This window comes from Podarcis filfolensis (genome assembly GCF_964270895.1).
Source record: "Podarcis filfolensis genome assembly, chromosome: 2".
In the NCBI taxonomy this organism is placed as follows: domain Eukaryota; kingdom Metazoa; phylum Chordata; class Lepidosauria; order Squamata; family Lacertidae; genus Podarcis; species Podarcis filfolensis.
Window position 1 is genome coordinate 39,922,706 of NC_139605.1, and position 16,353 is coordinate 39,939,058.

At 42.0% G+C, this 16,353-nt stretch overlaps 1 protein-coding gene across 6 annotated transcripts in view; it reads right to left on the minus strand.

The window, feature by feature from the left end:
* CHCHD6 (coiled-coil-helix-coiled-coil-helix domain containing 6) overlaps window positions 1-16,353 on the minus strand; it is a 189,268-nt gene that overhangs the window by 120,831 nt on the left and 52,084 nt on the right. For 2 of the 6 annotated variants that reach the window (XM_083602801.1, XM_083602803.1), the window contains exons 5-6: window positions 7,455-7,475; window positions 3,248-3,331 (exon numbers count right to left, since the gene is read on the minus strand). The exons of 2 other annotated variants lie outside the window; for them this stretch is intronic. In XM_083602801.1, coding sequence (XP_083458927.1) covers window positions 3,248-3,331; window positions 7,455-7,475 — 105 coding nt within the window. The remainder of the gene's footprint in view (window positions 1-3,247; window positions 3,332-7,454; window positions 7,476-16,353) is intronic. 2 more of the 6 variants (XM_083602804.1, XM_083602802.1) reach the window with 1 other exon arrangement.

Sequence of the window (16,353 nt, forward strand, 5' to 3'; positions counted from 1 at the left end):
TGCTAAGGGCTAAATCTGTGATCATCATCTGCCCAACATTCAAAATGTGCTCTATGGTCCTTCTGTTAACGCTATGGTTGTCAAAGTAACACAACATACCAATGCACAAAACCCACTGTTCTTGGGACATTTCAGACGCATGTAATGAACGTCTGCAGCACTCCTGCGTCTCAAACACTATCCTGCTGTATAATCACTGTAAACTGAAAGTTAAACCAGAACAAAGCAGGAGGGGGAGGCCTCTGGTAGTAGAGCAACACTGTTTTATACTTTGGACAGAATAGCTAGGGAAACCCAGACAGACGGGTGGGTATAAATAATAAAATTGCTATTATTAGTAGTAGTATCCGCCCTTGCCAAAATAAGTCCACTTACCACTGACTTCAGCCCATCATCAAACTGACTAAATCAATCTGGGACTGGAGCCAAGAAAGCCATACAACTAAAATACTTGGTGGAAGTTATTAAGTATGACAGCATTTGCAAGTTAAAAGACCATGTTGCACAAGTACAGTGGTACCTTGGTTTATGAACTTCATCCGTTCCGGAAGCATGTTCTTAAACCAAAGTGTTCTTAAACCAAAGCGTGCTTTCCCATAGCAGGAGGGGACTCAATTTACAAATGGAACACACTCAACAGGAAGCGAAACATGTTCTGCTTCCAAGGCAAAGTTCACAAACCAAAACACCTACTTCTGGGTTGGCAGCGTTCTTAATCCACGTTGTTCATCAACTAAGCTGTTCTTAAACCAAGGTACCACTGTATTGAATTAAAATAATCATGAGTTGTGAATTACCTGTAACAACAAACCTCACAGATCTTGCAACCATATCACACACTACTCAAGCAGGCTATGCACATTATCACATTTCACAGCTGTTTGAGTAAGGCAGACAAAAAGTTTACATGAATGAAGCATGGTTGGTGTGATTCTTTGTCACTGCATCAACAACAGAGATGATGCCTCCCCCTTCTCTTGATATAAGCAGTGGCTGCTCATATCAGTTCTGAGGCTGCCTTTCTTGAAGTCCCAGGTAAACTGGCTATATGTCTAGACAATGGATTCTCAAACTTTCTACCCCCACCCCCAGGGCACAGTTGAGATTGCGGAAAATTACTGAGGCCCACCAGTCACAAAACTGTGGTGCAGGGGCAGAACCAGTCACAAAATGTGCCTTGGCTAAACCCCATGTTTTAGCAGAACAGTGTAACTTGTTGCTAGTTTCTTAACCACAGTCTGGTCTTCTTTTTGAGCTTCTTGGGCTCCTCCCTCCTCCTTTTCATTTATGCCTGTGTCATAAACATATGACATTTTGGATTCAGAACACAACCAGAGTTGTATGCCATACTTTGTGGGTTTGGATACTGCCTCATTTGACAACTTCCTCTGGATGGCAATAACGGTTCATCAGTTGAAACCTTCTCATATGGCACAATGCATTGTGGGAGAGTCTTGGTAAGCATATCCTAAAGGTCATGTACAGAGCCAGGCTTGTCTCCAACACTAGTGGTTCAGGATGGAAGCAGATCATCAAGTCTGAGGGCTTTATTAATTCTTCTGAAAGTGGCCAGTGACATTGGCACTGTGCTCTGGAAAGTGTTGAGGGCAACCCTCAACAAGACATTATGTGAAGCTCTTTCCATGAACAGAGGAAAGTGGTCAACTAAAACATCTTTGCTTGAGAGTAGTTATTAAGTCTGGCCACTTGCTGAGGTAAGAGTGCAGGTTGCTTGCAAGCATTTGCAGATGCAATTGGGCTCACAATGACCACAAAAGTTGAATTAGTCAGCTTTCTGCAAAATGCTAGCTATGATGAAAAAAAGTTCCAATTCAATTTTGCTGGTTCTAACTGGGAAAAAAGTTTGAGAAATCAGGTTTGTAAAGGGGTTTTGTATACCTATGGAGGTACTATTGACCTCTAATACAGTTTGCAGTGATATTAAAGAAAGAGTGTAATTTGTCTATTATGAAAATAGACATAATATTGTTTTTCACCCTCTACTCTCCTTTTCTCACAATAAATGGAAAGAACAGACTGGCTAAGCTTCTGCACACATGATGAGAAACAAATAAATTTAAACAGCATTCGCTAGGCTGAGGACACTTCTCTTAGCACCTTGTGTACCTGGTTTCTGAGTTGTGTCAGTCAGTTTAATTGGGTAGAATAGAACTGAAAAGCCATTCAGAATAAAAACATCAAAATGTTATTAAATTAAGAAAGGGTGCCTCTAAACCACCACATAGCAAATCATACCTTGCCATACTGAGAACTACCTGGAGCGTAGGGTTGTGGAAGACTGATATCAATATTTTATTTTTAAAAAATCAGTGTTGTTTGGGTACATTTCACCCCACCTTTATAAACATTAAGTATCCACTTTCAAAAAACAGAAACAACCCCCCCCCAAAAAAAATTCAGAGGTACCAAGCCTGTCAAGAGATTTAATTGCTTTAAAATTATGGAATATTATTCTTCACACATTTTTAAAGCTATTGTGAGCATTGCTTCATTTAGCTAGGAATTGAAAAGAACACATTAGTTCCTAAGAAATAATGTGGTTGCTCCAATTCTTATGCCATCAATTTTTAAAACTCATCCTGGTAAACAATTAAACAGAAATGCAAACCACACATTCAGGGGAGAGATTCAAATCCCTAAATGGATTTGCAAAGGTCATTTTAGGCTGAAAAGATGCTTGATGGTATCTCTTTAAATCATGTTCATTTCAAAGGCTTATCTAGCAAAGGAGCAGACAACATTTTGCAGCAACACACTTTGATCTGTTGGTTTCCCAAGAGATAAATTAATAATAACAACTTTAATTCATATGTATGGAATGATCTGAGGTTATTTTCACAGGGTTTTTTTTTTAAATCCACAGATTTTTTTTAACAAAGGGAATTTTTAAAAGGTGACATAGCTTTCAACCAAACCCATAGTATGATGTCGGGGTGGGGGACTATGAATTATAAACGAGGTGGCTTTTTTAAATAATAATAAAAAAGAAAATCTTCCAGTTAAAAACCAATTATCCTTTAAAATGTGAGTTGCTTAAAAGGTTCAGCTTGTGAAGCAGTTTAACAGTGTGTGATGAGGAGGAGGCCCCAACAGATACACAATAGGGGCTGGCAGTCCCAGGTTTCAGCACAATGGTTCTCATTTCTCTTCTCTGCTGATCCACTCAGATAGATGTCTGATCTTGTTAGCATTCAGCCACTGCAAATAAAAGACAACGCTGCCTCACCTTCTTCTCAATGTGGGCCAACTGCTCCTTGTAGAAGGTGTCTCTCCTTTTCAGTTCTTCATCCTTCCACTGCAGTTCCTGGGACTGCAAGGAAATACAAAACAAGGTGTTCACAAAAGAGAAGGAGGGAGGGAAGGAAGGAAGGAAGGAAGGAAGGAAGGAAGGAAGGAAGGAAGGAAGTAGATAGCCATGGTTGGGAGAAGGCTTGGGATAGGGTATAGATTGAAAGCAATTCCAATATGCCACACTACACCAGAATGCTTGCAAGGCAAATGTTGTTTCTCTCAGAATGAATTATTTCAGCTGGACATACTATTTAATGCTTTCATTTTCTGTGCCTCATAACGAAAAGGTTGCCAAGATAAATACTCTTGAGGTGCTTCGACCTGGAGCGACCAGATGTCTCTACCATGCTTACAGCAAGCAGAACTGCTAGAGCAAGGTATGCAGCACAATGAAGTTTTAGAGTCTTGGACTAGTACAGGGTATGTACCACCTCAGACTGCAGGTTGGAGGCTTCCATGTCTGAATGCTTTCTACGTTTTAAGAAAGAAACCAGGACCTAGATAGGCGATGAGATGCATACCCACTTAGCTTCAAACACTAGATCACTGGGGGCTCCCAAATCATTGTCAGGAACCAAAGATGCACCGATGACCTTCCAACTAAGATTCCTGCAGGTGCCAGATATCACTTTGAACTTCACAGGGCACCTTCTAGGCTTTCCTCCTGTTCACCACCCCACCATTCCTTAGCTGCATAAAAATCAGGAGGCTCAGAGCGAAATTGAGAATAGTGATAAGGGCCCCAGAACTCAGATTGCACTGTCACAACAGGACACATGAATCATTGCCTAAAGCATGTAGGCCAACGATAAGGGAGGGGGCTATGACAGATGTAACATAAAATGAATTGCCATCCCTCCCCCTCTCCAGAACTGGCTCTGATTAAGCAGCCCAGTCAGAAGTGTTCCCTGTGGGCTCAGAGCTGTCATTTTATGGCCAGCTGCCATCCCAAGGAAAAGAAATAACAGAGAATAATAGAAATCTGAAAATGCAAGTTGTCAGTCTTTTCCTTCTCCATTTTTCTCTGGTGGAAGACAAACCATGGGGTCACAGAGAGTTGGCATTTGACCAGTCAACAATTTTGCCTAGCCAAATCCCTATAAACAGAGAGGATGTTGAACATGCTAAGAGGAGGATGCTTCACAGGTAAGTAAATCCTGTTCTTACCAACACCAAAACCTAGCAACCCCACTTCATTTGCCATGCACACATGATGCCATCAAGGATACAGCTAGCAGTTAATTCAAATAAAGCACCAGGCACATGTATAGCTTTAGAGCACAGGTGGGTCACATGGAGCCCCTGGCCCAACTTAATGTGAGTGGAAAGGAGGACAAAACAAAGGGAAAGGTGGTAGCAGAAATGAGTAATAAAGGATGGCAGAAAAGGAACACTGGGGAGATAGAAAGTGGGGTAACCCATCTGTCTTTGCCCACTTCTGACCCCGGTCCCACTGGCATGCTGCCCCTGGCAAATATCCCCTGAGGCAATGGGACCCTACATAGTAAGAAGGTTGTCTACCCCTACTTTAGACCATGTTTGTTTGACTAACATGTCCAATGAGGCTTTTCAAAACCAATTAAAATTAGGCCAGCAAATTCTTCTTTCTACTTCCTACTTCCTCCCAGATCAGGATAATTAAAAGGTACACCCCCAGGCCGTTGCAAAGAGGGAAAGCAGAAGCTTTCTGCTTCTGATTCCCATCCTGAGCAGCATACTTTGATTCTTCCAGCTACTATGGGAGAGACAGAAGTACACCCTCACATGCCTTCCTTTGGTGTGAGAAAGAGTTGCTATGAAAGATGAATATCCTTAACTTTAATACATACTAATCACAGCTTTTCCTCAGGATTTAATGAAGCAACAAGAGACTAACATCGTATGCAAAGCTTCCATTCCTGACCGATGAAGATCTAAAACAGAGAACCTGAAATGGTTGGAGTATTGACAAAGCAATGCTAGAATATTGCTGCTCAGCCTTCCCACTAGCCCAATAGTATGACTTCCATTATAGATTAGAGGTGGTAGAGGGAGGGAGGGAAAAGTTCTTGCAACTTTAAGACTTGTTCTCAATAACATGTTCATTTCAAAATGATACTCATGAGAGAGCTAAGGCAGAAAGGAAAATGAACCTCAAAACATTCTGCTCAGCTTAAAAAGATGCTTTTGGTTTTTAACTTCACCTCCAGCTGTTATTACTGCGAACTGAAATACGCATTGTTGTTATGCTTGAAATATGTATTGGTAAACCCAGAGAGGGTGTCATTTGAAATATCACCATATCAAACATTACAAAACTGGGTTAGGCAATCAGGGACATTTTGTATGAATACAGGGTATTTATTAAGAGCTCACTTTATCCTGCTACTTATTCCCCACCTGAAGTCAGAAGCCCTGTGATGTCCCAAAGCAAGCTGGCTTCTGTGAAAATTACAATTTCAGAGAGTATGGACACCACAGGTAGCCAACAAAGTTTCAGACACTGCGAGTAAAATGCTTATACCAGCAGAAAGAAATGAGAATGTGATAGGGAAATGTTACATACCAATTCTAATTAGAAAGTTTCCAGTCTCCTTCTACAGCTTCCTGTGTACTCCCCACCCTTTCCAAAAAGAGTTGAATCCTGCCCCTGACAGGGCCGGCCCACCCATGAGGCAAGGTGAGCTGATTGCTTCAGGCAGCAGGATGTATGGGGGTGGCAGATCCTTTGTTCCTGATGTAGATCTTCACATACCCCTTCTTCTCTGACAGGGAGGAGGGCGCCATTTTGTGGTTCGCCTCAGGTGCCAAAATGCCTTGGGCTGGCCTTAGGTCCTGGACAATATGGGGTAGACTGTGGTATATGTGTGTAAGAGCAAGGAGGGGATTGGAAACTTCTGTGAACTTCCTTAAGTTATCTACCTCTAGGACTCAAATCTGATTTGGGGCAATTTCTCTTATCCCAGCACCCTCCTACACTCCATCCCATATTCTTCAGGAACAGGCTCTGAACCCTTCAGAGAAGGTTTGTTTGTTTGTTTGTTTGTTTGTTTTGTTTTTTTGAAAGGGGGACACAAGTAGCTACAGGAGGGAAGAGGTGATGGTAAACATTCCTGCTGTTAAGTTATCTTAAGATCCAAGCCAACAGAGCTTGGTGGATGATCAAAGACAAAGCCACCAGTATATTATAGAATGGGATTTGCTCACAGGGTAAATCAATTAAATTATGATGAAACTATAGTCTTGATTTAATTATTTGTTTTTATACTGAGCATGTACAGAATATCTTTTCATCACTACTGAGTACTCACAACAGACAGCACCCATTTGATTAGTTCCATCTGTTCATCTATTTCTTAAATCTTCCCTTGGCAATAATGCTTGTCAGTAGTATATTGTGCTACGTCTGGCCCATTTAGAAAATAATGACTAGCTAGCAGTACAAAACTAGACCCAGTCTGTAGACCAGTCTGCTGGGTTACCAGACTTTCCTCTGCATCAGGAGAGCTAGAAATTTGTCTTTTAAAAAGGATGCTAAATAAATTCCAAGCTTGCAAGGTACACAAAGTGAATATGGTTCTTGGCACACTAGGTTGAAAGAAGGCAGAGGACTACAAATAAGGATTACACTCCATTAGTTTGCTTTCTGCCCTTCAGAAGTATTTGATAGACTTCTCACTTATTACTCCAGGCTTCTCAGGCCTGCCAAGTCTTTCTAAAGTTCTTTGTCTTCTCTATTTCCCATCAGCATAATTCACTTAGGTCTCCAAACCATTTTGAAAGAAAGAAGAAAAAGGAAGATTTTACTACAGGGTAAGGGAGCACCAAATGAGTTCTGAACAACCAGCCACCAAGACAACTTTATATTCCATCCATTCAGTTACTTGAAGGTTTGGCTGGTCAACCCATCCTATCAAGTTTGGTACCAGCAGCTGCAAATATCACTATACCCCTCAAAACCTACAGAAAATATTTTATGAATAAAATGTGATTTTCTGGCTTAACATCTTTTTAAATTGTAATGACAAAAAATAAAGCCCTGCATCGGCAATGACAATTGTATATGTGTAGTAACGACGTGATACTCTGTTATTTCTTTACTTTATCTCGCAGCTAATTCAAAGGGGAAGATTATATGCATGCAGGGGAGAACAGGAGCTTACCCAGGCATCCAAATCCACAGGCTGAGCGACAGAGTGAAGGAAGAGAGAAAGGGAAGAGAGAACAAGTCAGTGATTTATGGAGAACACCTATTGCTATACAATAAAGCTCTTAATAGGACCCCCCACACGAGAGGAAAGTGTATTTTTAAAATGACAAGCATTTTAAACAATGACGTCAAGTCTCCCTGTTGCTACTGTCCTGTAAGTGAATGCCAAAAAAATACGACTGAGATGGGTGGGTGGGAATGCAATCTCAAGGAATGATTCTTCATATCCCAGTAGAGCACACTCTAAGCAAAGACCTTGGAGTCATACAAGGCACTGCACACTCTTACAGAGACCAACAATGGCATATGAAACTGGGGGTCACGATATGTACACTAAAAGAAAACAGGCACAGCATTGGGAGCAGGGGGGAGAGAGTACCAGGGTGATTTCCCTGGGTGCAAAAAAAATTTAGGGGCACGTCTCTGCAGTTGCCGCCCCGACCAGAGGCGCTTCCCATCCCACCCACCCGCCTCACCTGAGCAGCATACCGAGGAGCTGGGAGAGTCGAGTCCCTTACATCCCTTGGCTGCGTGGCGTCCCCTGGCCGGACAGCAAGTCTTAGGGGGGTGGCAGTGCCCCAGCTTGAGGAGGCATGCACACATGTCCTGCTGCTGCTCTGCAGCTCTGTCCGGCGGCAGCAGCAGTGCCACATGGAGGCACCAGTAAGGGGATGCAATACTTGCCTTACCCTGGGTGCTGGCAACCCATGCTACACCACTGGCCAGAAGGTGTGATGCTTCCAATTTCCCCAAGACAACTTGTTTTTCCCCTGCCCAAGGTTGGCTTTACAATGATAATTGAAATATATGAGGGGGGCGAGGTGGAAGAGGAGGAAGGTAAAAGGACAAACCTAAAGCTGGAAGGAACCCTGAAATTGTCCACTCCAACTACTTGCAATTCCAGGACACCCTGGGCTTATAAGCCTCCTCAGAAAGAAATGATTGTCTACTAGGAAGGAGAGTCCATAGCCTCTTTTGACTACCCTGCTCAACTAACTTCTGCAGGTAGAAAAAACATTTCTGGATAATCCATCTAAGGGTACAATCCTATGCACACTTACCTGGAAGAAAGTCCCATTGAACCCAATGGTGCTTGCTTCTGAGCAGACATGTATTACACTACTGTATAAGTATGTATAGCTGCAAATTGAAGCCATCAGTCCTTGCTCTGTCCTCGTAAGCAGCTGCTTTCCTACTTCTCTACCACAGCCTTTTGCTGAAAATGGGACATGTCTGCCCATTCATTCTCTGCAAAAAAATCTTCTCCCTAAAAGGCCAGTTCACACTAGCAAACTCTTCCACAAGACTGTGCAATTACACCAGCACACAGTGTAAGGTTGGTGTAAACCAAGCACACTGTCTCCAGCAAATGTGATCATGGAAATGGCAGCCAGCTCCCCACAGTTCAAAGCAGCCTTTCTCCACACAGCTAGTCAAGGAGGAGTGTGTGTGTGTGTGTGTGTGTGTGTGTGTGTGTGTGTGTGAAGTAGCTTCAAGGTGAAAACCCAGTTGTTTCACTAGTATGATTCCTTCTGGAGCTGTGCTGGAGGTTTTTTTTTACTTAATAGGGTGATCCTTGTTCTAGCTAGACGTACATTATACAGCCAGACCAATGCCAAGCTGTTTTCCTCTCTCCCATTTCTTAGCAAGCAGATTATTTAAGGACTTCACAGTGAAGCTACACAGACTGCAGGGAGCTCAGTCTGCTCACAAAAATAAACTGCAACACACACACACACACACACACACACACACACACACTTTTTTATTATTATTATTTTTACTTAAGCAATAACCCGGCAGCAGCAGAGTAAGTACAAGACAATAAACATCTCTCATACCCATAAACTTCCTGGCTTCAGACTGAGGTGTTTATGAGGAAGCCAGCGCACTCATTTGTTGTCAAGGGCCGCTGAGTCTCCCATACTTCTTGGGGCTACACTGGCTTGGCAGCCTATTCTTTAAGCGGTAACTTCTTCTGAGGTCTGACCTTTATTATCGTGATTATTTATCTGAAGGGGGTCCGGTGAGGTGGGACGAATGTTCTTGTTGGCCACAGTTCAGAGCTGAAGCTGACAGAGAGACAGAAAACGGCTCCCCATTTATATGAGTTGCTGTCATTTTAAACAGCACAGATAAGTTACCCAAGGAGGTGGAAGGATTATGTGAAATTGGCTGCACATTGCCTGCCTAACCTCCTGCCCCCCTCTTGCCACTGCCCTGGATGGAATTAAATGTCTACAGGTCAGGCAGGTGAGCCAATTTCCTCCCTTGTCTAGGAGAACAAGGATAAGACTGTCATTAGCCCCCAACAGCACCACCACACATGCAGCATGTTCGCTGGCAATCAATAACTTGATCATGACAACAGTCTGGTTCAAGCAATGCTTTCTCTCTGCAGTAGACTGAAAATGCAGGGAGAGAGAGAAAGCATTGTTTGAACCAGACATACACTATATATACCTTAAATGCACTATATTTATTTACAGCCACTGTGTGTGTGTGTGTGTGTGTGTGTGTGTGTGTGTATGTACAGTCAGATGTCAGCATGACAGGCGATAAAGTCAGAAAGTACTATGGATGGCATATTTACAAAGGAAATGCTCTCTCTCCAGTGCATCATCGATCTCAGGCTAGGATGACTATAGGCAACACTTTACCAAATGGTAATCTACTACAGTGTTCATATATTGGCCTTTCGGCAAGCTGGTTCTACCGAACAATGAGGAAAATTCTACCAGACTTTCCTGCAGCTGTTCAGAAATCCAGGGGAGTGGTAATACTCTCCACAACATTGGGAAAAGTGTTATATTAAAATGGCTTACTGTGTAGTAGCAGTTGGCTGGCATCTATCTGTCTCAGGGACAATGGAGTGTACCTTTGGGGGTGAAGTCAAACCATTGGAGAATAGTAAGTTACTACTTGGGAAGTGGTAACTATATTCACCCTTAGCCTGCCACATACAGTGGTACCTCAGGTTACATACGCTTCAGGTTACATACGCTTCAGGTTACAGACTCCGCTAACCCAGAAATAGTACTTCAGGTTAAGAACTTTGCTTCAGGATAAGAACAGAAATCGTGCTCCGGTGGCGCGGCAGCAGCAGGAGGCCCCATTAGCTAAAGTGGTGCTTCAGGTTAAGAACAGTTTCAGGTTAAGAACGGACCTCCGGAACGAATTAAGTACTTAACCTGAGGTACCACTGTACAGCTGTTATTCTGCTTGAACTACACCACCCATTCTTCCATTCACACAAATTTGTTTTGTGTAAATACTGATTCTTTAAATCACAGTGCTCATAGCTAGCTCAGAAAATTGGGCATTTGAACTCTTTTTTAAAAAAGAAGAAGAATGGGATCTCTCTAGATTATTCATAAAACGAAACAGTTCATGATTCTTCATTTGTTATAGTTATTACATAAATACTAAAGCCTCATTTTCTAAAGCTATAGGTTCACACCTTCCACAGAGAATAAAATTAGAGGGCAATAAAAATGGAAGAACCTTATTAAAGAGATTAGGTGTAAAAGAACACAATATATTGCTAGAAAAAACCAAACGATACTGATTAAAGGACAATATAAGGAGGCGAACATTACAGAGGGGTTTCATTGCCATTATCATTCAGAAGGCACAATGTCCAAGCTGCATTAACTAATATTGACTGATAACACATTCAGAGAAGCAAGTGTTGGTTTTCAAGCTTAAGTTGCTTGGCTAAGAGTAAAACACCATTTTCTTTTTTTATTCTCTGCCCAAACAGGCATGGCTTTCAACTCTGCCAGTACTTGAGCCATATAATAACTCCTGGCCAAACAGTGCTGTATCGCCGTGCTAAAGCAAATAGTACAAAATCAACTTTTCAACAAGCATTGTAGGGAGACATTACAGCAAACCATACTAAGGGAGACTTATTCCTGTATGGTCTGTGGAGGGGGGGGGGCGGATAGCAACCTAAGAACAGCTTGATTTTGGCTGCAAAAGGTCACTAATACCATAATATTTTTTAAAGTTGGGTGTGACTTTAAAAATGATTTTAAAGGGCTGTAACTCACTGGTAGAGCACATGTTTGGTATGCCAAACTGCTCAGGTTCAATCACCAGCATCTCCAAATAGGGCTAGGAGAGACTCCTGCCTGACATTCTGGAAGGTCACTGCCAGTCAGTGCAGACAATATTGAGCTAGATTGACCAGTGGTCCAACTCTATATAAGGTAGCTTCCTGTGTCTCCTTATAGTTAACAATCATTTCCCAAAGGATAAAATAATGGAATAAATGCCTTATACTTCAATGTCCACTTGAAGCAAACTCTTAACACTTGTGGGATGCAGTCAGAAATGTGTGCACATGGCAGCTTCCTCATCCTGAGCCTGAGTGTTATTTTCAGCATTATGCAGAGGTAAACTCAAGTTTGCCACTAAGTGTGTATTAAATGGAGCTGCAGCCAATCACACATTCCTGTCGAGCATACCGGTATAATATATGAGTTTTGCAAGCACATTTATCACAGTTACTCTTCCCACTTTTTCAGAGGTACACTTAAAAGTATCTTCAGTTTACCGACCAAAAAAAGGAGATGTCACCATTGATAGACAAAAGAAAAGAAGGGACAGCAGCAGGAGGAGAACAAGAAGAAACAACAACAACTCTAGGTGCATTTTGGAGTCACTATAAAGTAACTTGTATTAGACAATTGCTGCTAGAGGGGTGTCCCAAAGGAAGAATTTCTGCCAAAACTGTGCTGGGTCTGGCATAAACCATCTTTCTAGCACCTAGACATTTTTCTTCTTTATTTGTCTGATCTGTAGGTTCCCACATTAAAAAATGTGATGCAGAAAGTCACATGTGAAAAGGCAGAATAGGCGTTTAACAAAATTCTATTGGTAAACTGACATTTTTGCATTAGGTTGGCATTGTTATCCCAAGCAATAGTATCTCCATTCCTCCCAATATGGAAGCTGTTCAATAATCCCAATAAATTTTGCTTAACTGTCCCAAGTTCAATTGCAATGTATCAGAGATGGGATGATCCAAATATTGCACAGAATCCGTGTGATCCAGTATAGGGATATGAGAGTGTTTTACACATAAAATGTTAACATGCCTGCCTTCAGGTTGAACAGGAGTTGGTCATGCTGGCTGGGACTCGTAGGAAGGGAGAACTTCATTTTCATAAATGAAATTTTAGTTTAGTCATGCAGGACTTCTGAAACCATCTGCAACATTTTCCTCTTCACAGCACACACCAGTGACCTGTTCCATACAGTAATCCCTTTGGTAGAAGTGATGAAGTGCTCCTACCCCTTACGGAGAAGCAGTACCCCCAGGGTGAGCAGGGGGTCATCAATTAGTGCTTCTCTCACCCCCATTTCAGCTTGATGGCAGCAGCTGGTAGGGGACCTGAGATGTGCGATATGATTACCTTTATTCAGACAGCAACTTCTGATTCTTGTTCCAGCCAGGCTTGTGTGCTGGAGAACCTTACCATAGAGGGGCTAATCCCACAGCCAAGGAAACATAACAGACCACAGCTCCATGGGACACAGGGCAGTGCTCTCTTCCACACAGAGAAAGGGTCAGCAGAAGACAACACACTGAAGACTGACATAGTACAAATTTAGAAGAATGGAGGGGAAGTTCACAGTATCCCTGAATAGCTCCCAAAACTTCTAAACGAAAGCATCAGAAGTATCTGTGTCACACCAGACTACCTGTGGGTCAGACCTCCTTTCCTAGATAAGGAAAGATTGGGGTGTTTTCTTTTCTTTTCTTCATGAAAAATTTACATAGCCCAAGGTGCTTCTATGGTGATGTGTATTAGAGAACTTCAAAGCTGCAACTAGGTCCTTATTTTCTAGGTCTCTTTCCTTTTCCCCTTCACTGTCAAACACTTTTTCTGTAATGGGAGACTGAAGCCAGCATCAGTATTAAATGTAACAGGAGGCAGAGATGCAGCCACTTCAGCTGACAAGAGGAAGAAGCAGGGAGAGAAGGAGCCGACAGCAGTAGGATCAATTTTGGAAAACGGCTCTGGTGAAAATTGCCCATTCCAATGTATCCCCAATGTATACATTTTTATAAACACTGTAGATGAAAAGCTGCAGTAAAGATCTGTTCTCCTTTGTGATTCAAGGGCAGCCACACTCCTAATACTTCTGTAGTGCCTGCAAATAGGCTTGCTTTGCCCAAAGCTGATACTGTTACTTTTGTGGTGAATGAAGACTGACTGAAATGCCTTGCAAAATATCAGAATAAACCAGACCCTCATGGTTTTCTTTAAACATTTAACCCCCATTAAAGGGGTCTCCCTTTACCTTCTTCCAACTCTTGAAAACAAACGCCTGTCAACAAGAGAAATACTAAAGGCCTTAAAATTGAGAGAGAGAGAGAGAGAGAGAGAGAGAGAGAGAGAGAGAGAGACCAAGCAATGCAGAATATTGCCTAAGGCCTTCAGATGCCAACAGCTGCTACACTGAAAAATTCAGGCAAGTCACCCTCATTCCAGAATCTTGTACTTTTCCTATATATACTGTTCCTATTACAGTCAGTTCTACAGACCCATGGGGTTGCCTTCCACTTTAAAACAAAGGCCCTCTGAAAATATATATTCCCACCCCACACAGCAACGTGCCCCAGATTGTACCTATGAATTGAGCATGGAAGCCCAAGTTCATATACACAGTCCTTTCCTGGCCTTCCAAGCTGTATGGCCAAACCAGGAGATACCCATGATTAATTGCTGGACTTCCCTGACCATGAGAGATAAATCACTTGCTTGATCAGGAAAAATCTCCATAGGATTTCTCCATTCAATAATTAAATATCTCCCTACAATAAGTGGAAGAGAAAAGTGAACAAATGAGCACGAGGTCTATTCTTTGTTTTTTGTTTTGTTTTTCTTCCTGGTGATGAGATCTTTTGAACAGGAATCACCTTGTTATTGTTAATATTAATCATTACTATTAGCAGTCATGGGTAAAGTTGGTGAAAACTTCCAACTAGTTGAAGTTAAAAGTTAGCAGTCCTTTAACTTTGCTCAAATTAATTTTAAAGTTAAATATATCCCGTCTCAAGTAGTTTAAAAGTCAAGATAAAAAGAAAGTAGCTAGATAAAAGCTGATTTGTGAAAACAGCGTAAAACAGTGAGTTGCCTTGTAGGATCATTGTTCATTTCCAAATGGAATGAGTAAGTTTCTTTGCCATATGCCCACAGAGGCACAATAACCTACTTGAACTTGCCTGGTTCACCTGAAAACATTATACTTGCACAAAGAAAGTTAGTATGTCAGAGAGATGGGGTCTGCTCCTATTTCTCCCTGGTGTGTGGGTACAAGTCTTCACTTGCTGTCTGAAAAAGCACAGTGGTTAGAACTACACCAAATTAATAATAATAATAATAATAATAATAATAATAATAATAATAATAATAATATAAATTATTTATACCCTGCCCATCTGGCTGGGTTTCCCCAGCCACTCTAAGGCTGCTTCCAACAAAATACTAAAATACAATAGTCTGTTAAACATTAAAAGCTTCCCTAAACAGGGCTGCCTTCAGATGTCTTCTAAAAGTCTGGTAGTTGTTTTTCTCTTTGACATCTGGTGGGAGAGCGTTCCACAGGGCAGGTGCCACTACCGAGAAGGCCCTCTGCCTGGTTCTCTGTAACATGATCGAACTCTCCTACATGGAAGCACAAATTACTCTTACCCTTCTTAAAACATTGAGTCTGGGTACAGCATAATAATTAGTAAAATAGAAAGCTGCTTTATACCATCCAACTCTAACTTGCCTACACTAACTGGCAGTAGCTCTCCGGGATTCAGGCAAGGGTCTTTCCCAGCCCTAGATGAAGATGCTGGGGACTAAACCTGAGACTTGCTCCATGCACTCTATTGCAGAGCTAAGGCCTCTCCTCTAGTTATTATATTAATGGTGCACACACTATTAAAATGGTATATTATGACTGGCACAATAGGAAGAATGAATCTCAATCTCTCTCCCTCTCCCTCTCCCTCTCTGACACCCCTGCTTCCAATGCAACATTATATACGTAATTGCTGTTTTCCTGTTCTGATACTTCAGGTACTAGCAATTCCCAAGCCCAAGACTCTAGAGAAGGAAGCCCGGTGGTATAATCCACTACAACAAATCCTCGGTTTCTGCCAAACTAGCTATCATAAGATTAGAAATCTAATTTCTCTTCATTTATGAGGCTTCTCACAAGCACTCTTGGGGTCTGAAGAGAACGCACTCAGCTTTGGGGCTACAGTTTAATAAAGGGCAATATGGTTTTATTATCTGCAGTGCCTGGGTAAGGAAATCCTATGAAATCTTCAGAGATCATGGCTCTGCATTACTTCTTGTTCTCTGGAGTTGTAGTTATCTCCTCTCCTGCTGCAAGGTCACACTGCAGACTGAAACCTGTCCTTTAAACAATCACCACCACCACACACACAAATCAGAGCTCTACTGCCTATTGCCTCAAGGAATCCTATTGTTTTACTACTGGTTTTCTGCATGCCTTTAACTGCATGGATATAGACACAACCATTATTGTCTAGAAGTCAGAATTTTGAAATTCAATTATTGGCACTTCTAGTCTGCCAATCCTTTCCAGCTGGCCTTCAGAGAGTGTCTACTTTCTCCCTCCATGACCTCCACATCATTTTCTGCTGCTCACTGTGGCTTTTGACACCTCAGCCCTGCCCTGACTGCTACGCTCTGTTACAATACTGCGTACATAACTGTACTGCGCTTAGATGTTCCTGAGAAGCCTGATTCAGCTGCAACTCTGCACGTGCCCTGAAGCTATGTGTCTGTTTAGCTGTGCTTTGAGCAAAAGTGTGATTC